At 45.5% G+C, this 23,474-nt stretch overlaps 1 protein-coding gene across 4 annotated transcripts in view; it reads right to left on the bottom strand.

Annotated features, from left to right (window-relative positions):
- Vps8 (vacuolar protein sorting 8) overlaps positions 1-23,474 on the bottom strand; it is a 962,017-nt gene that overhangs the window by 841,775 nt on the left and 96,768 nt on the right. For all 4 annotated transcript variants that reach the window (XM_070531351.1, XM_070531354.1, XM_070531353.1 and 1 more), the window contains exon 5: positions 22,043-22,097. In XM_070531351.1, coding sequence (XP_070387452.1) covers positions 22,043-22,097 — 55 coding nt within the window. The remainder of the gene's footprint in view (positions 1-22,042; positions 22,098-23,474) is intronic.

Here is a 23,474-nt window from a genome sequence, read left to right as displayed (position 1 = left end):
GAAGCAAAAGATGCTGGTAACAAGCAGTACTTTCGATGCGAACGAAAGCGAAGTGTTAGCATCTCATCGTGTTAGAAATGTTTTTTGGCGAGTATGATTTTTGCGAAGCTGTATTCAGCGATCCAGTGAGTTCGTTTCTGGGCAAACAACTGTACTGTTATGTTCCTGCATGCCTCCTCGTGGAACGTAAGAAGGGATGCGATCGTTGGCATTTGTGCGCTACCCCAAAGCTGTCGGCAATCTACACAGACGGTTTACATGCGGGAAAAGTTTTCCGGCTCTTGTAGCACGTGTAGTGGCCTTCATCAGCACGCCACCCGCAGGCTAATCGTAACTGGAGCCGTAAAGGCGGCGAATTCCGCCGGCTACGTGAGACAGTCGTTTTCTCTCTGCGCGCAATGGGGAGTGCAGCGTCTTGGCGTGCACCGGCTTTCAAACACATGAAAACTTTACACTTGCACTGCGTTATGGTAGCTGCATGTTGGCTGTTTCACAACACACGTGAGAATAGAAAATGAACGGCGGTTTGCGACCAAACCTGCGTCAAGGGTGGGAGACGAACATGTACCTTCCGTTCAGCGTGCTAACACCAAGGAACTAGCAATAAATCAAAATCCAGGTTTGGACGAGTTCGTGTATTTGTAAGGTCTTCCAAGACCAGTTACCATCTGTCCACCCGCACCCGTCCCGCCTTTGTGTGTTCATAGCCCCGACGTTTTCACGCTGCGTTTAGAAAGCCTGCTAGCAGAAAGTCATACTCTCACTCATTCACGCCTTATTGATAAACTCTGGTAGTAATCGTCGTCCCGGAAGTGGCTAGAGCACAGCACTGTTGTTCTTGAGCGCTTGAAATTCTTTCGATTCACAGCAGCCTCCCACTTAGCTGCAAGCTTCTTGTCTTGCAGGGAGTAATGGAACATCGTCGCAGCCGCTGGTGTTCGTGCAACCTTAGGCTGCACAGAATGCCGGCAGGATCGGCCCACTACTTCAATTGATGCGGCAGACGTAAACTACCACTCTACATACACACATACAAAGGAATGCAGGCTCGAGTGAGGCAGATTATGACGGCGCGCACGCAGAAACAAGCGCGGTCAGGCACGGTCGCAGAGACTGCGAAGGAGCGGAACACCAGTGCTGACGTCACTACGGCGTGGTTTCTGGTCGCCGCACACATCTTCAGCATCAGCAGCATCGCGCAGCGCTTGACGGGGGGTGGAGCGACTGCGCAATTTTAACCGGCGATTACGTAGTTGCCAAGTGCAAAATCTCGCCCAAAATTTTACGTGCATGGTTTATAAGGTTCCCGCATCCATATATGAGCGTCTTATTGAATTCGACAGACTCTTCAGCTTCCCTTTAAGAGACAAAGCCGGCAATATCATTACTAATATGGATGAGATCGTTCAAGTGGCTGAGGAGTTCTATAGAGATTTATACAGTACCAGTGGCCCCCACGACGATAATGGAAGAGAGAATAGTCTAGAGGAATTTGAAATCCTAGAAGTAACGTCGGAAGAAGTAAAGAAAGCCTTGGGAGCTATGCAAAGGAAGAAGGCAGCTAGCTGGGGAGGATCAGGTAGCAGCAGATTTGTTGAAGGATGGTGGGCAGATTGTTCTAAAAAAACTGGCCACCCTCTACACGCAATGCCTCATGACTTTGAGCATACCGGAATCTTGGAAGAACGCTAACATAATCCTAATTCATAAGAAAGGGGATGCCAAAGACCTGAAAAATTAGACCGATCAGCTTACTGCCCGTTGCCAACAAAATATTTACTAAGGTAATTAATTGCAAATAGAATCAGGAACACCTTAGACTTCCGTCAACCGAAGAACCAGGAAGGATTACATAAAGGCTATTCAACTATAGACCATATTCACATTATCAATCAGGTGATAGGGAAATGTGCGAAATATAACCAACCCTTATATATAGCATTCAATGATTACGAGAAAGCGTGTGATTCAGTCGAAAGCTCAGCAGTCATGGAGACATTACGGAATCAGGGTGTAGACGAGCCATATGTAAAAATACTGAAAGATATCTATAGCCGATCCACAGCCACCGTAGTCCTCCATAAAGAAAGCAACAAAATCCCTATAAAGAAAGGCGTAAAGCAGGGAGATACAATCTCTCCAATGCTATTCACAGCGTGTTTACAGGAGGTATTCAGAGACCTGGATTGGGAAAAATTGGGGATAAGATTTAATGGAGAATACCTTAGTAACTCAGGGGACCAACTGCAATGCATGCTCACTGACCTGGAGAGGCAAATCAGAAGGGTGGGTCTAAAAATTAATCTGCAGAAAACTAAATGTTTAACAGTCTCAGAAGAGAACATCAGTTTACAATAGGTAGCGAGGCACTGGATAGGGTAAGGGAATACATCTACTTAGGACAGGTAGTGACTGCAAATCCGGATCATGAGACTGAAATAATCAGAAGAATAAGAATGGGCTGGGGTGCATTTGACAGGCATTCTCAGATCATGAACAGCAGGTTGCCATTATCCCTTAAGAGAAAAGTGTATAACAGCTGTGTCTTACCAATACTCACGTACGGGACAGAAACCTGGAGGCTTACGAAAACGGTTCTACTTAAATTGAGGACAACGCAACGAGCTATGGAAAAAAGAATGATAGGTGTAACGTTAAGGGATAAGAAAAGAGCAGATTGGGTAAGGGAACAAACGCGAGTTAATGACATCTTAGTTGAAATCAAGAAAAAGAAATCGGCATGGGCAGGACATGTAATGAGGAGGGAAGATAACAGATGGTCATTAAGGGTTACGGACTGGATTCCAAGAGCAGGGAAGCGTAGCATGGGGCGGCAGAAAGTTAGGTGGGCGGATGAGATTCAGAAGTTCGCAGGGACAACATGGCCCCAATAAGTACATGACTGGGGTAGTTGAAGAAGTCTGGGAGAGGCCTTTGCCCTGCAGTGGGCGTAACCAGGCTGATGATGATGATGATGCCATAGTACTAACCTACATATTCTGTTACCCCGGCGCAACAAAGTAGCCATCTGCATTCTTTCCTGGGACTATGGTGTGCCTTGTATCCTCTGCTGTTGAGATTGTTCTTGAACGCTCACATGAGGTACTTGCTGATGAATGGCATCAATGGGCTTAGGGGTTGATTCAGAGTTGGACTCGGTGCTGGAGCCCATTTTGCTGTCTGAAGACTGGGTGATGCTCCCCTGGCCAGGCACTTGATATACGTAGGTCGGAAGTGATCCTGATGGCGGTTCCACGAACCCCCATTTTCAAGCTGCAGGTCTACTGAAGAATTGTGCTGCCTCACAGACTACTGCTGGTACCCATACAGGTCCTGGACCAAAGTTTCTGGCATACACCTGATTTCCAGATTGAGTGTGAATTTGACGTTTCACCTTCTAGTCGCATCTAATTTTCTGCTCCAACCGAGTCTATGGAACCTCTGACCGCAAGTCAGGTTGCAGAAGGTCTATTAAAGCCTTCAGTTTGCGTTCTATCAGTAGCTGAGATGGGCAGTATGCTGCAACTTCGTGTGGTATCAACCTATATATCAATAGTATGCATGCGATTCGTGTTCGCATATCTTCATAGCCAGCCTCCTGCTGTTTTCTTTTCACAGATTGGACCACCCATTCTGCAACTCCATTGGATTGCTGGGTGGCAAAATGACACCAACACCTGGCGTATACCATTCCTCTTCAAAAATAGTTCATACTGCTCACATAAGAATGCGGGTGAATTAACTCTACATCACAATGTCTGGCAGCCCTTGGCTAAAAAACATATCTCTCAAACAAGCTATAGTGGCTTCTGCAGAAGGCGTTTCAAACCGGTAAAACCTCAATCCACTTTGAGAAGGCATTTATTGCAATAAAAAATTGTGTGTTCTGGTATGGTTCAACACAGTCTATAAGGAGTCTTGACAAGGGTTTCTCTAGAAATGGCCGTGGCATGACAGCACTGGTTGTGCTTCACGCTGCTGCTCCTGGCAGATGCAACATGCTTGAGCTGTAGCTGCGGTGTCACCATCCAGCAATGGCGACCAAATATGGCTTTTTGTCACAGCTTCCATCTCTGACACTTCCAGACTTCACTCTACAATGACTATAGGACAATCACCAGGTAGCCCCACAGCACACATTTCATTAGTACACACATCATAGATCTTTCCTTCCTCAACCAAACCCAGCCTCTGACCCGCTCCACAATGCTTCTCTGACTTTCGATGTTGTTGTATCTCTGGCAGTGGCCTCTGCAACGTTGTATGACAGCACCTGAGAGTAAACCTCTTCAAGCATGAACATATCGGCTGGACAGTCTACAGCAAGTTCTTCAGTCTGTAGTGGCTGATGGCTCAATCCATCAGCATGTGCAATGCTAGTGCAATACTCTTCTATAAAGGAGCTATACTCGGAAAGCAGTAAAGACCACCATAGTACTCTTGGAGAGCAACATTCCGGAATGCGTGCATTTTCTCCCAAAAGGCCAACAATGGCCTGCGTCCATGGTGACAACCAATTTTCGCAAGAACATTTAAATATCAAAACTCGCCATTTGTGTTGTCGGTAAAAGAGTGGAATGGTCTGCTGGAAGAAATAGTTGCCCTTACTGATGTGTCATCCTTTAAGACAGAATGGCTGATTTATCTGTAACCCTAATCCATATCTGTAACCCATTCAGTAATCCTAATCCTGTCAATATACATGAAATTGATATTTTATATGATATACCTCTTGATTGTGAGACAACATTTGTAATGCTCTTCTGCTTTGATTTGTAAATGGTCCATTTCTATTGTACTTATTATAATTGTTATTTCCTTGGTGTCTGTAACCTTGTTGTACCTTATGATTGCATAATAATCCTCCCCCTATGTAATACCCTCCGGGCCTTTAGGGTATTGAAATAAAACACAAAAAATACCGACCCCACAAATATTGTCTCAACTTGGTATTGCCAAGCACTGCGCCTAGGGCCTCCTTGTCCTGTTGACGATAATTCCTTTCAACAGCAACTAAACTTCGTGACACAAAGGCAACCGGATGCTCTTCTCCAGAGTGTTCCCGCTGTGTCAGGAGTGTGCCAAGACCATATGGCAATGCATCACAGATCAGGATTGGTGGCTTTGCTGGATCAAAATGAGTCAAGACTGTGTCAAAAGCTAGCTCATTGCTTCCTTGAAATACCAGCTCTTGTTCAACTGTCCAGCACCAGGAGGACCCAGCTACCAGCAACCTGTTTAAAGGATGCAGAACTGTGGAAAGGCTAGGCTTAAACCTTCTGTAGTAGTTGACCAAACCAAGATAGCTCTGTAGCTCCTTTTTGTTCTGGGGAGCTGGGGCTGCTACTACAGCCTGTATTGGACAGGTTTGGGCGAAGACCCACTGCACTGATGATGTGGGCTAGGTAATCCACTGGAACCAAAAACTAGCACTTAGACTGCTTCAGTTGCAGCCCTGCATCTCTGAGCCATACCAGAACTTGGCACTTGTTTGCCCAATGGTCAGCATCATCCGGACTAGCTACGCGAATGTCATCAAAGTACACAGCCACATGGTTCAGGTTGTGCAGAAGGTTTTCCATCTCCCTCTGAAATATTGCAGGTGCCGATGAAGCATCGAAAGATAGCCGTATAAATTTATACAAGCCCTTCGGGGTATTGCACGGTGTCTGCCAAGTTGACATTTCCAAATTCCCCGAGTTTTCCAGGTTTTCCGTGAATGCCTTTGCGAAATTCCCTCAGTTACACAGAACTCTGTTTTACGTCAAGACAGGCTGACACTATGTCACCCGATGCTGTCACTCTCTAGTAAGCATGCTAAGAAATGACTTAATCCAGTTTGAATACTAAGGAGTAACATTTATTGTATATAAAAAAATATGTGTAGCGAGGGGCTAGTAAAATGCACAGCGAATAAGATAACTTTGAAAAAATGGCAAAACTCATTGCAAGTCGAGTAGAACATTCTCAAATATGAATAAAAATGAGATGCATACATAACCAAATGTTTTCGAATATCCACTTCAGTCATGAATAATGATCGACTGTCAATACATATGTGTGAAACATAGGTGATGCTTGAGACTCCACTGAAAGCAAATCAAGGTGACAGAATGACTCTGAGCATTTTATGATGAGTCATTATAATTTCAGAGTAACTAAATATTTGAATATTGTAAAGTAAGTCATGCTACGCTTCTTCATATAAAGAATTAAATCCCCCGCTCGAATTACATGCACAAGTTATTCATTAGCCTCAAGCATTTCAAGAAACAAAAAAATTTATATACTTCAAGGTTGCTACCGACATGCCCCACATCAAGCGTCACGTAAAACATGGTAGTGCCTTCACCAAAGCGATACTCTGTAATGATACACATCACTCAGAAGCATATTGGAGGTAATTTAGGTTAACAGAATGTTCAATTTGCCGTAAGCTTAATGTTCATGATCTATTCCTTCCTACCACTGCACAGAAATGGCAAAAATAGGTCGCGTCTACAAATGTGCACGTCGTGACTGAAGGTGATATGAGCTACTTTTATCAATTTATAGCAAGCTCATTGGTGTGAGGCCCCACCTGTCACAAATGAGATGAGACCAGGCTCCACAGAAGCGAGCATATTCCATAACATGCCAGGAACACGACTGTCTTCTTAGAATCAAGCACATAGTTAACTGCAAAGTGAAGCTCCACTCGCTCACACTTTAATCTGCAGTTACTGCTTCAAAAGCTTCTGATTTATCGATGGCGGCATAGCTGCTGGTGTTGACATGCCTCACCCTCTTCGCCACTTGTGACAATCAGCCCTGCGCTCGTGTGCACAGCAGGGCTGGACGAGGAACAGGTACATACATCATAGCGGGGGAGCTTGACTGCACTGACTGGCTTGAGTCATGTACACCTGTTTATTATGGAAGCGACAGCTGCGCCCTCACATATACAGTCATGTGGTTACTTTCACAAGCTGTTCATGCATGGCTGTGTCCATGAGAGTGATGCGAAAAAGTTCCAATTATTTAAGGCCCAACTTGTGACATTCGCTTTTTATATAACCAAATAATGGTCACTGCCTTTCACCAAGTTAACACCACGCATAAGAGTGCAATATGATAGCCGTATCTTGGTGCTATGATGTTCTACGTTTAGCGACTGCATTGTTATCCGTGATCCTGTTGTAATACTTTATTTGCTCTTCCCTCTTTTATCAGTGAATCGAAGTACCAAGTCGGAATGTAATTGGATGGTAACATTATTTGTGCAGTGGGACATCCAGATACTAAAAGTACACGTCAAGAACAACTAAGGATGGTCAAGCAAGTAGGCAACAGTCATGTAATCAAGAGTCCAAGATCCTGCGATACCGTATGAATGCTTAAGATATCTTTCCGTAATGTTGAGCAATGGTGCCCCACCTTGTTCGTATTTCGTAATATCACGACGACTGTCAAATAATCACATCTGACAAGGAGCTGCTAAATCACTGCGATCGTATCTCACAGTGACCACATCATTCTTATAAAATTTTTGTGATGTGCTTAAACACAATGCAGCAATAAAATTGAAATCATTGTGACAAATGGAATTTACCACAATCACACATTATGCACTTCACATGTGCACTCACTGTGTGGGATTCTCTCCCTGTGCTCTTGGGACAAAGCAACGACAACACAGTAGTGCAAACAATCACAAGGGCATTTTTTGCACCTTTCATAGATCAATGCCTGCTAGCCGAGTTGCTATACACAAAACATGCCAATGGGCGCGCGACAAACCTAAAAGTCCGACTCACCGCGACCGGATATAGCGAGCGAATATGTTCACCCCATGCTGGATCTCAACGCCTGGTCATTCGCGTGTATGGTCACGCGAACGGTGGCGCGTTCGAAGGTGGCCACGCGACACAGTCTCGCAGAGGCATGGATCGGCGCACGTGTGGCACATCCGCGCTGCTCGCCGGCCCGCACCAAAGAGCAAGAGCCTTTCTTTCCCGCGCCTAAGTAACCACGCCGGAGCAGCGCCGGTTAGCAGCGCAACACTCGCGCCATCTCTCTTACTGCGCCTCAACCAGACCAACTGCCGTGGGCATCACGCAGGCCACGCAGCGAAGCCAGATTGCAGGAAAAGGGAGCTATGCGGGAAAAACATATCAGGGGACGCGCGAGAGTCGCGCATCCCCACATCTGATACTATCACAGAACAAAGATTACAATGGAAGGCCAAATTATAATTTACATGGCCAAAACAAAATCCATACTAGCATTTATTACTGCACTGCAACCACAGAACAGCCTTTAGAGGACAATTCCTGGTAAGTGCTGACATTTCTTTCTTTTTCTCTTTTTTTTTTTTTCCACTACCTGTAAGTGCTGTTCAAATTCACCGAAAATATATTGTGTATCTAGCCGCATTCACGGCCACACGTGAACAGGAGACTCCGAAACCACGATGTTAGAATCATTCAGAAATACTATGCTGTGCCCCCTGCAAAACAGTATCAGCAAAACTGGCATATTGCGGATAATTCAAGCATAATTTGAGGTGCGTAGAATAGTCTGGGCTGGAATTCTCCGACCTAAGGTAGCCTGAGGGCCCGCAGGATTATCTGACTGAGCTATCTTGGATACTCGGTTGCCACAGTCAGAAGTTCAAATCCACACTTTTTTTTTGTTGTTGGCAAAAATTCCGAGAGCAAGTGGGGCTATACTAATCCAGGTACAACCAAATTAGGAAGACCCACTAAGCTCCCTCACTAGAACAGGAATTGGCCTCCCTGGTGCAGTACTCAGGCACTATCTACCAAATGACTCACTCAATTATCCAATGGCCCTCAGTCCCCAGCAGCTGCGGAGCAACTGACCAAGGCGGCGGTTAGACCTGTAATGCAGCACTGGGTGCTAAGAATCTCTTGATCTGGACAGGCCGCCAATGGAAAGTGACCCTTGCAACGTTTAACACCCGAACCCTCTTGAGTGACGCTACCCTAGCAGGACTCTTTGAGGAAATATCAGGCATTGTTTGGGATATCATTGGCCTTAGTAAGTTCGAAGAACTGGTGAAGCTTATACAGTGCTGACGAATGGCCATGTCCTCTGCTATAGAGGTCCACCAGATAAGAAGCAGTTCAGAATAGGATTCCTAATCCATAAGGACATAGCAGGCAACATTGACGAATTCTACAGCATTAATAAGAGGGTAGCAGTAGTCATAATAAAGTTATATAGGAAGTACGGAATAAACGTAGTACAAACTGTGGGGATGCGCGACTCTCACGCATCCCCTGATATGTTGTTTTTCCGCATGGCGCGTCTCCTGTAATCCGGCTTCGTCACGTGGCCTGCGTGATGCTCGCGGCGGTCGATGTGGTTGGGGCGCAGTGCAAGAGATGGCGCGAGTGTTACGCTGCTAACGCCGCCTCACGGCAGGGTTACTTGGGGGCGCAGGGCAGAACGGGCTGCCTCTTTCCCGGCGGGTCGGCGAACAGTGCGGACATTCCGCGCGCGCGCGGCGATCGATGCTTTTGCGAGACCGCCTCGCGTGGCCGCCTTCGAACGCGCCACGATTCGCGTGACCATACACGCGAACGACCAGGCGTTGGGATCCAGCATGGGGCGAACATATTCGCTCGCTTCCGGTCGCGGTGAGTCAGACTTCTAGATTTGTCGCGCGCCCATCGGCATGCTTTGTGGATTGCAACTCGGCTAGCAGGCATTGATCTATGAAAGGTACAACATAGAGTTTCTCACTATAACACCTAGAGGGTAATCTGGCGCCACCGTCTATGGGAGTTTCTTAAGGGGGCACCGTGCCGTCATGGGAATGACGGTATATGTGTCTGCGAGGCTCGTGTTGGCTGGTGTTGTAAGAGGCTTCGTCTAAAACGTGGATATGGCTACGCAAATAACGCGTTCTCAAAGTAAAATCTTCATAAAATGTTTCCATTCACGCATATTACATCTTTACTCACTTACACTACATGACCAAGCAAAGAAAAGCAAGAACAGACGACAAACTGTTTTCAAAGCGAACGCGAACCTTGTCGTCTGTCCTCCAACTTTAGCGGCCTGCTGATACTTTTTACGTAACATATAATCGTACACGCAATAACAAGTTCTCATAGTTAAACATAACATGTTTTCGCGTAATAATAAAGCTAAAACAGCTTTTCACATGCTGTTTTAGTAGAAAATTAATCATTGTGACAGACGGAACGGTACTTGCCAAGCGCGTCTTCAAGGTGCCCTGTCTCTACGAGAACGATGCCAATCCGAATCCACAATATACCGGCATTCCCATGCATACCACAGCGCAGCGGCGCCAGATTTCCCTCTAGGGAATGTAGTGAGAAACTCTATGAGGTACAATAAATGCCCTTGTGATTGTTTGCACTACTGTGTTGTCGTTCCTTTGTCCCAAGAGTACGGAGGACATCCCCCTCATCTGGCTGCCCAACGTGGACCTCTTGGGGCATCGGACGATAGATTTAAGTTTTGCTTCGTTCGAGACCTTTGTTTGCACCGAAGCGCAGGGCTAGCGTGGATTTTGATCGCTAGCGTTGGCGGCGTGCTTTCTTGAGCGAGGCGACGGTGGCTGTAGTGTGTTTGAACATGTCAACATGCTAAGCCTTTTCGCAAGTGTTTTTTTAATGGCATTCGTCGGTACGAGAGCCACGTGGTCCGCATCCTGGGAGAGCGAGGCATAAAGCCCGCGGAGCATATTGGCAGGCCTGAAGCGAGTGAGTACAAAAGCCTCGTGGGTGGTCCGAATTTCTTATGTAAATCTTCTTCTATCTCTTTGACTCGGATGAAGTCGCAGCTCTGGGAGCCGGGTGGCCACGGGTGCCACTATGGGCTGACTGGTATTGCGGCCTGGCACCGGGCGCTCCGACACCGTCTGGGACGGTGGGCGCCGTCAACTCGGATGCTGTGGGCACCCAGCGGAGTAGGACCACCTCACAGAGCGGACGTCTCCTCGCGGCTGGCTGTTTTGCGCCCATTTAGGGTGTTGTTTGTTGGATGCCGGTTGTTAGAGTAGCGACGCTTTAGGCCTAAGGCTTTACGAAGCTGCCTGTCGCACGTGGAAGGACACAACCTGGTGGACCGTCGCGTTGAGGTATTGCAAGTTTCTTCCCTCATTCTAGTTAGCCTCGCACCATAGCCTAGGCTATGCTCGCACGAATTGAAATTACTCGTTCGACTCAAGAAAGCGAGCTTCGTTGACGTGAACTTAGCATCTGAGTAGCTGCCCGATCTTTTGCTAGCCGAGTTGAACATCGTACCACGTGGGCGATGCGCATGCAGAATTCCTCTCCCTTGCACTACTTTAGTGTTCGCCGAGTGTGTTGAGTTTACGCAGCGTGATTGGAGTCACCCCTGGCTTGCTGTCACCTGCACATCGTCTGCGCTGCTGCCCCGGACTACGATCGAGTCACCCCGGGGCGATGGTGATGCTGTGGCAAGTTCGACGCAGCAACTTCGGCGGCCTCCTGCATCCAGCTCGGAACCCTCGGCGGCGGACAAAAGAGCCGGCGGTCACTGACAGCTAAGGCGGCTCTTCCCAGCAGGGCGGGTCGGCGCGAGCGACGCTTGCTCGTACCGACTACTGCGGCGACCGATGCTTCTGCGAGACCGCCTCGCGTGGCCGCCTTCGAACGCGCCACGATTCGCGTGACCATACACGCGAACGACCAGGCGTTGGGATCCAGCATGGGTTGAACATATTCGCTCGCTTCCGGTCGCGGTGAGTCGGACTTCTGGATTTGTCGCGCGCCCATCGGCATGCTTTGTGGATAGCAACTCGGCTAGCAGGCATTGATCTATGAAAGGTGCAATAAATGCCCTTGTGATTGTTTGCACTACTGTGTTGTCGTTCCTTTGTCCCAAGAGTACGGAGGAGAACCCCACAAAACATACGCGACAACTTCCAGTCACGATGATGAAGAAATAGAACATTTTTATGAAGGCATTGAATTAGCGATGAGAAAAGACGACCTCAATGCAAAAGTGGGGGAAAAAAGGCTGGTGAACAAGCAATTGGTAACTATGGTGTGGATTCTAGGAACACTCGAGCAGAGATGTTGGTAATATTTGCGGAAAGGAATAAGCTGCGAATAATGAACACCTTCTTCAGGAAGCATTGGAACAAAAAGTAGAACTGGAAAAGCCCTAATGGTGAAACAAGAAATGAAATTGATTTCATACTTTCTGCAGATCCTAGCATAGTGCAGGATGTAGAAGTGATAGGAAGGGTAAAGTGCAGTGATCACAGGTTAGTGAGGGCTAGGATTCACCCCAATTTGAACAGAGAAAGAGTGAAATTGGTCAAGCAAAAACAGGTCAACTCAGAGGCAGTAAGGGTATAAGCAGACCAATACAGGTTGGCACTTTCAAACAAATTTGCAGCCTCAGAATAGAGATTAAGATGACAGAGGCAATAAATGAAACCATAACTAAGCTGGCTTCAGAAGCAATAACTGAAGTGGGAGGTAAGGCACCAAGGCAACCACTAGGTGAACTCTCCCTGGTAACAAAGGACCTAATAAAGAAACGGCAAAGAATGAAAGTGTCCAATGCTAGAGATCAGATAGAATTCACAGAACTGTCAAAACTAATCAACAAGGAGAAAATAAGGGATATTCGAAATTATAATGTGAGAAAGACTGAAGAAGCAGTAAAAAATGGACGTGGCCTGAAAACAGTGAGAAGGAAACTAGGCATCGGACAAACCAAAATGTATGCACTGAAAGACGGACAGGGTAATATCAGCAATCTTGAAGATATAGTAAAAGCAACGGAAGAATTCTATACTGGCCTGTACAATACCAAAAGCAGAAACGATACATCCATTTAAAGTAGTAATGAACAGGTTAGAGAGGCTCCTTCTATAACTAGCGATAAAGTTAAAAGGGCTTTGCAAGACATGAAACGGGGAAAAGTGGTAGGAGAAGATGGACTACCAGTTGATTTAATCAAAGATGGTGGAGACATAATGCTTGAAAAACTAGCGGCCCTTTATACGAACTGCCTATCAACTTCAATGGTCTCAGAGAAATGGAAAAATGCCAACATTATACTAATCCATAAAAAAAAGACTAATTTAAAAATTATAGGCTCATTAGCTTTTTCCAGTATTATATAAAATATTCACCAAGATAATCTCCAATAGAATAAGAGCAAGACTGGACTCTAGTCAACCAAGGGAACAGGCAGGTTTCAGGAAGGGATACTCTACAATGGATCACATGCATGTCATCAATCAGGTAATCGAGAAATCTGCAGAGTATAATCAGCCTCTCTATATGGCTTTCATAGATTAAGAAAAGGCATTTGATTCAGCAGAGATACCAGCAGTCATAGAGGCATTACATAATCAAGAAGTACAGATCACCTACGTAAATATCTTGAAAAATATCTACAGATTCCACAGCTACCTTAATTCTCCACAAGAAGGAAGATCCTTACAAAGAAGGGGGTCAGACAAGGAAACACGATCTCTTCAATGCTATACACCGCATGCTTGGAAGAAGTATTCAAGCTATTAAACTGGGAAGGCTTAGGAGTAAGGATCAATGGTGAATATCTTAGTAACCTTAGATTTGCAGATGACATGGTCCTGTTCAGCAACACTGGGGACGAGTTACAACAAATGATTGAGGCCCTGAACAGAGAGAGTATAAGAGTGGGGTTGAAGATTATTTTTGCAGAAGACAAAGATAATGATCAATAGCCGGGCAAGGGAACAAGAGTTCAGGATCGCCAGTCAGCCTCTAGAGTCTGTGAAGGAGTATGTTTACCTAGGTCAATTACTCATAGGGGACCTTGATGATGAGAAGGAAATTTACAGAAGAATAAAGATGGGTTGAAGTGCATTCAGCAGACATTGTCAGATCTTGATTGCAAGCTTACCATCATCATTAAAAAAACATGTACAATCAATGCATTCTACCGGTGCTGACAAATGGAGCAGAAACTTGAACTGACAAAGAAGCTGGAAAACAAGTTAAGGAGCACGCAAAGAGTGATGAAATGAAGAATGTTAGGCGTAACATTAAGAGACAGGAAGAGAGCTGTGTGGATCAGAGAGCAAACAGGGATAGCCAATATTCTAACTGACATTAAGAGAAAGAAATGGAGCTGGGCAGGTCATGTAATACACAGGTTAGATACCCGGTGGACCATTAAGGTTAGAGAATGGGTGCCAAGAGAAGGGAAGCGCAGTCGAGGACAGCAGAAGACTAGGTGGGGTGATGTAATTAAGAAATTCTCAGGCGCTAGCTGTAATCGGTTGGCGCAGGACAGGGGGTAATTGGAGATCGCAGGAGACTGCCTAATTGGAGACTGCCTTTGTCGTGCAGTGGAGATAAAATAGACTGATGATGATGATGACGCATAAACACACAGTGACTAGCAGATGCACCATCCACACTATGCGTGGTTCAGCAAGTGTACGCCAGACAGCGACACTGCTCAAACTCCTGCACCACGTGCAAGCAAGTTTGGCGCAATTGCTCCTCAAGCATGGGGATACACACTGATTCACTGCACGTCTCCAAGTGCAAATATGGGCGTCTTTCTTATAATGTGAACAGAATATTCAAACATCACCTGTGGCGTAAAGCACAAATTGAGCTGGATTAATTGAAGAGGCAGACATTATTTACACTGGAAATCAAAATGCATAATTGACTAATCAACAAAATTTCAATAATGAATTTTTAACTAATTACTTCATGCACATACTGCAATGCACAAATTGAAGCCAGTGATTTCACAAGGTGGATCCACTTGGAGCAAATCTGAAAACTAGCACCAGTTCTCAGATAAGTGCTGTTAAACTTAAGACAAAAATGCACTGTTCCACTTACTCCCTTTAACAAAACACCCTTTTCATCAAAATTTTGGGAACACATACTCAAAGCGTGTGTCATCGTCAGAGTTCAATGCAAGTGGATATGACTTTCGAATCCACTGGCTACAACTCGTAAATGGCAGTATGTGCCATGAAGTACCGTATTAACTTGTGTAAGGGCCACTCTAGTGCAAGGTCCATACCTCCACTTGAGAAAATGATGAAAGTTTCATTAGGCCACTACAAGATGGCATTAGACGCTGAAAAATTGGTCGGCGACAGTAAAGGTGTTCACAGTCAGCCACCAGTGAGTGCATTTATTTGCATAGCAGTCCGAGCGCAGTTCGAGGCTTCAGTGAGTAGCCTGCCTAGCATAGTAGATCAAGAATTTACTGATGCACACCTAAGTATAGACCTCTCACAAGCCTCCTCAACACATATACAGTTAACCCTCTATATAACAAAGTCAGTAAAATCAGCAATTTGCTTTGTTATATCGAAATTTTGTCGAATTGAAATTTAACCTTTTACACAAGAAAATACAGTCGTTAATTTATTTTTCTTACAGGAAAGGGTCCGCAATTTTTCTGAATTATTGGGGAATCTGAAAAAGCACATTTGAATGAGAAAAGATACTAATTTTGTTGAATTTGAGAGTCGGCAACAAAAGATACAGTTTCCTACCGTGTTGATATCTTCACATCGGTGGTATGAAGCAAAGCCAGCCACGCTTTTGTGTCCACTCCGCCCCAACAACTGATAGTGTTGCCCGCACTGGGACGACACTATCATGAAAAGTGCCGCAAGGAGCAAATGCTTCATTTGCCTCTCGCTTCAATGCATCTCTGAAATTCAAGATTAAGCAAACTCCAGTACTAAATGTGCGGGAAGACAGCGCACATGATGTCCTTCTATCTCGACATGCGCACTCTTTGCAATGCAGCAGATTACCTCTAAACAGGGTACACTGGCTCCATATTGCTCAGTCGCACTGACAGCTATGCAAATCGACGGCCATGCTAGAGAAGGAGACAAGTGGCAACCTGGCCCCCTCCCCCCCTTTGTCATTGCAGGACGACGACAATCACCAAGCCACCATCCATCTTGGCTCACCCTCACACGCTTTCCATAGCACCCTTCAAAGGTCTCTCCGAGAGTGTTCTCAATTCAAGCTATAGGCAACAACACTTAGTTTGGTTTCTTAACGTTTTTTTCCCTTCTTTTTTTCGTTGTTCTTCTTCCCTGTTTTTCCCCCTTTATTTCTTTATACCTTTTCAGTATTTTCCTTTTCTTTTACGAGCACCGGTTTCTGCCGCTCCTTCTATTATCTCTTTCAGTGAAACGGTAGCCTATGACCACCAGTGAAACAGGTAATAAGGGCTGCTAACACGCCTGCTGACACACGGGCGTTGACACGTGATTGACAGACGGCCGGGTCCCTGGCCTTATGCACAGCACTCCTTTATTCTAAATTCGACACACTAATACACTTTCGCTCGTTGCCGCATCCACCCATCTTATGCCCTCTCCCCTTTAGAAGAACCCGACCTATATATACTGTGTCGAGGAAAGCAAATGTCGCCTTGAAGAAGACAAGTCCACTTGTCAAAACGGTGGCTCCTGCTTTCACCTTGTTCTCGTTTTGCTCAAGCAACCACTTGTAATTCAACCATTTGAACAGCTGCATCCACAGAAGTTTCCCTTTATTGTCTCGGTATTACAGTCGAACCCGACTATATCGAACCCATTTACATCGAATTATTCTATATATCGAACAATTTCTGGGCACAGTATAGTTACAATGAGTATATATAGCAAAGATTACGTTTACATCGAACAAAAATAGCAGCGACGAATGTCGAGCGGCGGAAAAGTGTCCCCAGAAGTTGGCTTTCCCTCACGGTTGCGGGAAAACCCGACGGCGCGGCTCCATCCAACCACTCTCCCCACCGTGACTGCGCTGCTTCGGACGAGCCATCGACACCCCCCTGCAAAAAATGGTCCTGGCCGGCCCGCAGCACTTGGTCAGACAACCAATCAGAGACTCTTGTGCCCTCGTCGTGCAAAATGGCGGAAGTGCGAGTTGTCTCGGTGCTTTTCTGGTCCATTGTGTGTGAGCCTTGTGGGCCTTCTCCCACAGTGTTGCCGTGATGAAGCGGCAGGATTTGCCTTTTGTCGTGAACCTCGAAATCATAAATCGGGTCGAACGCAGTGAGAAGTCGGATGTGTTCCCACAGCGTGAATGATTCCGAGGAACACTCTCAGGACGATCTTGAAGGGGGAAATTAGGGCTAAAGCGGCCAAACTCTCGCCCCGGTGCCCGTGGCGCCCAACGCGTACACACGGCCATGTACGAGTGGTTCATCCGAAATTGCTTCAGCCGTGCCGGCTTCCATGTGCTCGGTGATGACTGTAAATTCTGATGAATGCGACGCAGCCGTTGCCGGTGTTGCCGAAACTTGGAGCGAGCTGTCAGAATTTCCGGAAGCTGTTGAGGAATCAACAGTGGACGAGTTTGTGAGTGCAAATGATGGTGTCACGACCACGAGAGAGCCCGAAAACGAAAACTACATTGCCGACATCGTACCGAGCACAAGTGAAAGTGGGCACAATGAGGAAAGCAATGACGGTCCTTTGCCTACATCCTCCGAAGTGATTGGTGCGCTCGCACTAGTCCGGTGCTTCTGCGCGAATGCGGAAGGTTGCGGCTACAGCTGCTCCCGACTCCTTAGACAATGTGGAGAAATGCGTGCGTCGCCGGCAAGGAAATTGCCCAAGCAAAAAGAAGTGCAGGACGATTTCATGTGAAACTAAGCTAGTTTCATCAAAAAGTGATTTTATAAATGGTATGTGCTTTTATGACATCCAATTATTCAGCAGGCTTATATCGAATTATGCTCTATATCGAACTGATAGGAGTTTTTTTGCGAGTTCGATATAGCTGGGTTCGACTGTACTCTTTAGTGACAGCAGTAAAATTTCGTTATATTGAAATTGTATGTAAGCCTACTTCGTTATATTGAGGTTCTAAATACATGGTGTTCTATGGACAAGAAGGTATAAATAGCTATATCCAGTGGAAACCTGTGATAACGAAATCCTGCTGCAATAAAATTCTCGTGGCAACAAAATATTTTCATATCCCCGGCAAACACCCATAGAATTCAATGCATTTTGCACCTCTCGACAACGTAATGTCGCTGTATTACAATCCCGCATCAACGGAATTTGGCAGAACGTAACCCCGTATACAGTTGAAACAACTTATACTGATACCGGTTTTAACAATATATTGGTTCTAACTATGAAAAGTTGCTGCACTGTCAACGTTTCTATGTTTCTTACGGGGAAATAACCCGCTTACTACTATGCCCCGATGCCGCATTACCGGTTATAACAATGAAGTCTGGCTGCTGGGTGTCTATAGTGAAATGCGAAATCCCTGAAATGAAGAAAAGAACAAATTTGAACCACTGAACAATGATCCGCTGCGGCGACAGCCGCTGCACGCTCATTTTCCAGCCTTCTCCGTGCGCCTCTCTCGTCGCCCTTCCACGCCTCCGAACAGGAATGGGCTGCAACCATAGCTCTGCGCTGTGCCACCCTCTGAAACACGAATGGACCGCGCCAACTGCACTGCTCCCAGTGCTCCTCATTCAGCGTAGTTCTGCAAACAGCTTAATCGCTCATGTTCGTCTGCATCAAAATCGTTCCTGGCCACAAGCTCTCGCAGCCTCGTTTGACTCGCCGCCGAAACGGAAGTTGGCTGATCCGCCCGCTGATCTGCAATGCACAACGTTGCCGGTGAAAAGAAAGTGCACAGCTATAGATTCGGAAACTAAATGCTCTTAACCAATGAGGCGATCGTTACGAACGTGCTTGCATTGGATAGCAATGACGACGACGGCAGCGATTATGCATTAGGGCAGGCTGCCTCAATGTTGTCCTCACAGGAGGCCTGGCACATAATTCAGTCCCTCCACTGCTTCGTTTTTGCGAGGAACCTTCCACTGCCCTACATGGATGGAGCACCTGGATGCCTCGGAGAAGAATGTTGGCAAGCTTCATGTAAAGCATGCAAAGCTGAAAGACATAGGGTTTTCTCGTGCAAGCCACCAAGAAGTACGTGACGAGATGCTTGTGGTGATCTCGCCTCAGTGTTTCTTCTGGATTTCTCAAGCTGACAGGCTGCCGTGGCAACCTTCTCGCATTTTTTAAAAGGCCCCTTTTGGGGCCACCAACGCGATGCCTCGGCGGAGCTCACATATCGCTTGCCACCCCTGACCAGCCACTATAGTTTTCTCGCAACAGCTCTGCCATCCCCCTATTTTGATTTTTTTCGTGCAACCCGGTTATTACAATTATCAGTTATAACAATGGAATTTTCGTGGCACTGGAATATTGTTATACTTGGGTTCAACTGTGTTACCTACTCGAGCAAGGATAGCAGGCTCCAAAATGTGCTCAAATGCGAGTGCTTTGCACTAAAATTGCGTAAAACACCACCACATTACAATTGTGTGGGTACCGCCATTTTTATTTGCAAAAACAACCAAGTTCAAGAAGCGATCGCGCGCTGGATACACTTCATGGCTGCCATCTTATTTGTTGATCACCCGTTTGAAGCAGTACGAATGTTGCTACAGACATGTGACAATGGTTTTTACACACCTAGTGCAGTGCATAATGTGTGCCTCGAGAAAAGTGCAACAAAAATAAGGAATTTCACGTCCCAAGGACTTGGAATTGTTTATGGATCTTGAGTACCAAGCTTCAGGCCGTGAATGAGCCGTCATGCTGGAATACACATCCCTTGCTTCAAGAACGCTGGTTTTGGTGCCACCCGTCAGGCAATGCGTGCGGATTCGGTGCCAGACGTAGATTTGCACGAAGGGGCCGTAATCATGATCTATTGTCTTGAGGCATACAAGACACGATGACTTCCATGCTCAGCACTGAAGTGCGTCCATGCCTACAGGGTGTGTTGGAGAAATGCTGCTGCATGAGCACATGTCCGGTGCCAAGTTGCGCAAAATCTCACTTAAGTGATCCTATCTTGGAAAACAACTGACCAAGAATGCAGCTGCCACTGCTGATCGACGCATGCAGCCCACTTTGTACTGTCGGCAATGCAGTTCTATATCCTCGAGCAAAGCTTGCCAAGGTAGGCTAACAGAATTGACAGCAAAGTTTCTTTCTGCGACGCATTACCTATCTGTGCAGTCTCATTTCATAACAACGAAATTCTTGCGAAACCAAATTTTCTTGCGTTCCCCCCAATTTTGTGATTGCGAGTTTAACTGTACTTCGTTATATCGAGAATTTAATTATAGTGAAGTTTGTTATATAGAGGTTTAACTCTACTTCATGCAGCCCAGACAAAACATTGTACTTTCCAGTTAATTTTTACCCACAGTTTCCCACAGTTTTCCCCATTACTGTGGTAACGTCGGCCTCAAAATTATGTTCCCATGCTGCGCTTGGGTCTTTCAGAGCTGGAGTTTACTCGCAGCACACAACGTAATAAGACATGCCTGCTTCTACTGTCAGACACTGCCACAGTCTTTCTCACTCCTCTCCTTGCCCCAGCCTGACAGAGAGCCCAGTGGATCATACGCAAGCACAAATGCACGTCTACGAACAACAGGTGCAGCAGAAGTGCTCTCAGGTTTGGCACTCATATTACACTTATTACTACACATAGGCTATCAAAAATAAGCTTATTGGTAAAGTATTCCTAATGATCAGACATGGGAAGCCATTCAGAGGCCGAGCTTTTGCAGTTAAGCAGAGAAGTCCAACACTTGGGGTTAAAACATGACCATTGAGGATGTGTAACCAACATGGCACACACAGTGAGACAGACAGATGCATCATCTCTGGTCCCACTGTTGTGCACTGACACAGCTGTTTACAGTGATCCCCAAAGCACCTGAGATATTCAAAAATATTTGAAGCTAAAGCAGCAGTAGAGCAAACTGATGAGAGATGGGGATAAATGTAACAAACTGGCAATGCATACTTATGCTTGATGGCAAACAGCCAGCATCATTTTGAAGCGGCAAAACATAGTCATTGTGTGCAAACAATGTCCATACAATTATCACACACACATGTGACAACTGCAACTAACAAAAAGCAGGATGTGGCAGAGTAAGGCAGGTAGAATGACGTTTGCTCTCCACAAAACTAATCAAAGGCCTATTAGTTCATACCTGGCTGCAGTGTCCGAATAAAATTTGAAGTGAGGAAACAACTGACTGCCCTTCAATATAGCATGATACAATACAGTATCATGCTGTGATACGCCGAGCTCTCTAAAGTTGGCCGTAAGCGTCATCTGCTTTGTCTGGCCAGTTCCCAACTTGCATCCAGGAACTGGACAGACCGAAAAAAAAAAAAGATATGGCTGCACACCATGACAACCCGTGGGTTATAAGAAGTGGAAGATCGAAGGCTGGCAAAGCAGCACACTTGGAAAAAAGACATTCATACAAACAGGAATAATGACGACATACAACATGAATTATGAGGACATGCACTGTGTATGTCGTCATCATTTATGCTTGTGCAAACATCTTTTTTCCAAGTGTGATGCTTCACCAAAATCATGACTCATCAACTCGCCCGTCAGTGCCTATTAAGAAAATGAAAGGTTTACTATATACACTAAGGCGTGATTTAAATGTGAGCATATGCTGGAATGCAAAATGGAGCTGCAGCAACAAGCACTGCGGAGCCCAATAAGTCCAGAGCAGTGAAACTGGAGCACATCATTTACAGATGCAACTTTCCAGTTTGGTTTGGTGCAACACATTGATTTTGGTTAGCTGCATGCTGAGGCATTTCCCAGTGAAAATGGCTAGTAAGTGAGAACAGCACTGCACACAAACACCAAAGAAAGCTTCACTTAAGCCAATCCAACAGTGCATAGGATTCATATTTAACTTTATCATATTTTTTTAATAGTTTTTGACAGAGCCATTTTGCCCCTTCAAGTGGATTCCTCGAAGACGCAGGAATTACCTGCATGAAAATTTGCCATGTCCAGGTAGCTATTAACAAGATGCATAAAATTTTTCGATTAGAATCCAGTTTAGAGACCACATTGAAGCAAAACACTAATGTCAAGCAGAAATCGACACTTTCTTCAAGGTACAAATAAAAAGTGCAGCACTTTGTGACACTTACCAAACACAAGCACCAAGCCATGAAAGGTACCCACAGCTATCAGGGATGACACCGCCTGCACACATTGCATTGGACGTCGTCGTGTGAATTTTATTAAAACACAATGCCATTTTAGCCAGCACTTGGCCTAAATGCCAACCATTTCCAACAACCATTTCCTTTATGTGTAATTCTTTAAGATGCCTCTGCATTGATTGAAAACCCTAAGTTAATGCACAATCGTAATATGTGCACTGGCCATGATGGACAAGCTTGACTGCAGGGCTGGGCAGCAACCAAGATACAGCGCAGTTCTCTTATAACGATACCACATGTAACAATATATTGGTTATAACGATGAGTCGACTCAAGAGTATCAACTTATGCACTATTTTATTATTATTTTTTTGTTTATTTATCAATGCTGTTGGCCGAAGGTCGTTACAGGGTGGTTGCAAGACAAACGAAACAAGATAGTAGTGCTGCCGCAGTCTCGAACAGACCAAATAAGGCATAGACACAGGAGAAGGCACAATGCAAAGCAAAAAGAAGCAGACAGTAGGGTACGGATGGAGCGCATTTACGACAGTACAGAGCCTGCGTAGCGTAGCAGAAAACACTGTCTGTTCGACAATGCACAAGAAGAGTTTTGGGTGTTGCATTGTTGAGGTTGTTCATTCAGTACCACTATCATGTGGGAAGAAATATATAGGCAAAACTGGTCGCTGCCTTAATGAAAGGATAAAAGAACAAGATTACAACATGCCCCGAGCTATACAGGGACAATCATAAATTCACTGTCGTGACTGTGGATGTAAGCCGAGTTTTTATCGGTGTGAAGTGCTGAAAAAGCACCGATCACAACTTACACGGGAGATCATTGAAGCTGATCTCATAGCAAGGGCTGGCAGCACGTGCATTAGTGCACCATCTTTGTGCCTATCTCTACAGCAAGTAAGATTTCTTGATCAGTTTAACTTTGCATAACAGAATTATGCGTTCTGTGACTCATGATGGTGTAGCCTTCTATCAGTGTGACGCTTTGTGAAGTGTTGTGACGACATGCCCCGATGCTTTCTTGTAGCTATATATTTCGTGCAACCTGCCAATAAACCAGATGGAAGTCTGCGCTCTGTTCCTTTATCTGGCCTTCTCAGCTTGTTTCTTCCTTCATATGTTGCGCTGTACCAGTTTTGGAATGCAATACCAACTCGCCCGATCCTCAACCCTAGTATATAAAATGATGTTATTCACCGTATATCGGACATAACACTCAAAATTTTGACTTCTGGATGGCATTTTTGATACAGAATAATCATGACATTTGTGTTACTAAGTTCCCCTTAAATGAACGATGCCAAGAGAGGGTGATAAGTTTGCCTATGCTAATTCGTATCTGCCGTCATTTCCGCGCAGTGCGTCTCGCCAACAAACTGATTGTGAAAGTTATGGG

The sequence above is a fragment of the Dermacentor albipictus genome, chromosome 1 (genome assembly GCF_038994185.2).
Source record: "Dermacentor albipictus isolate Rhodes 1998 colony chromosome 1, USDA_Dalb.pri_finalv2, whole genome shotgun sequence".
Classification (NCBI taxonomy): Eukaryota; Metazoa; Arthropoda; class Arachnida; order Ixodida; family Ixodidae; genus Dermacentor; species Dermacentor albipictus.
Note: the sequence above shows the minus strand (reverse complement) of the source record. Positions and strands in the feature narration are given on the sequence as shown.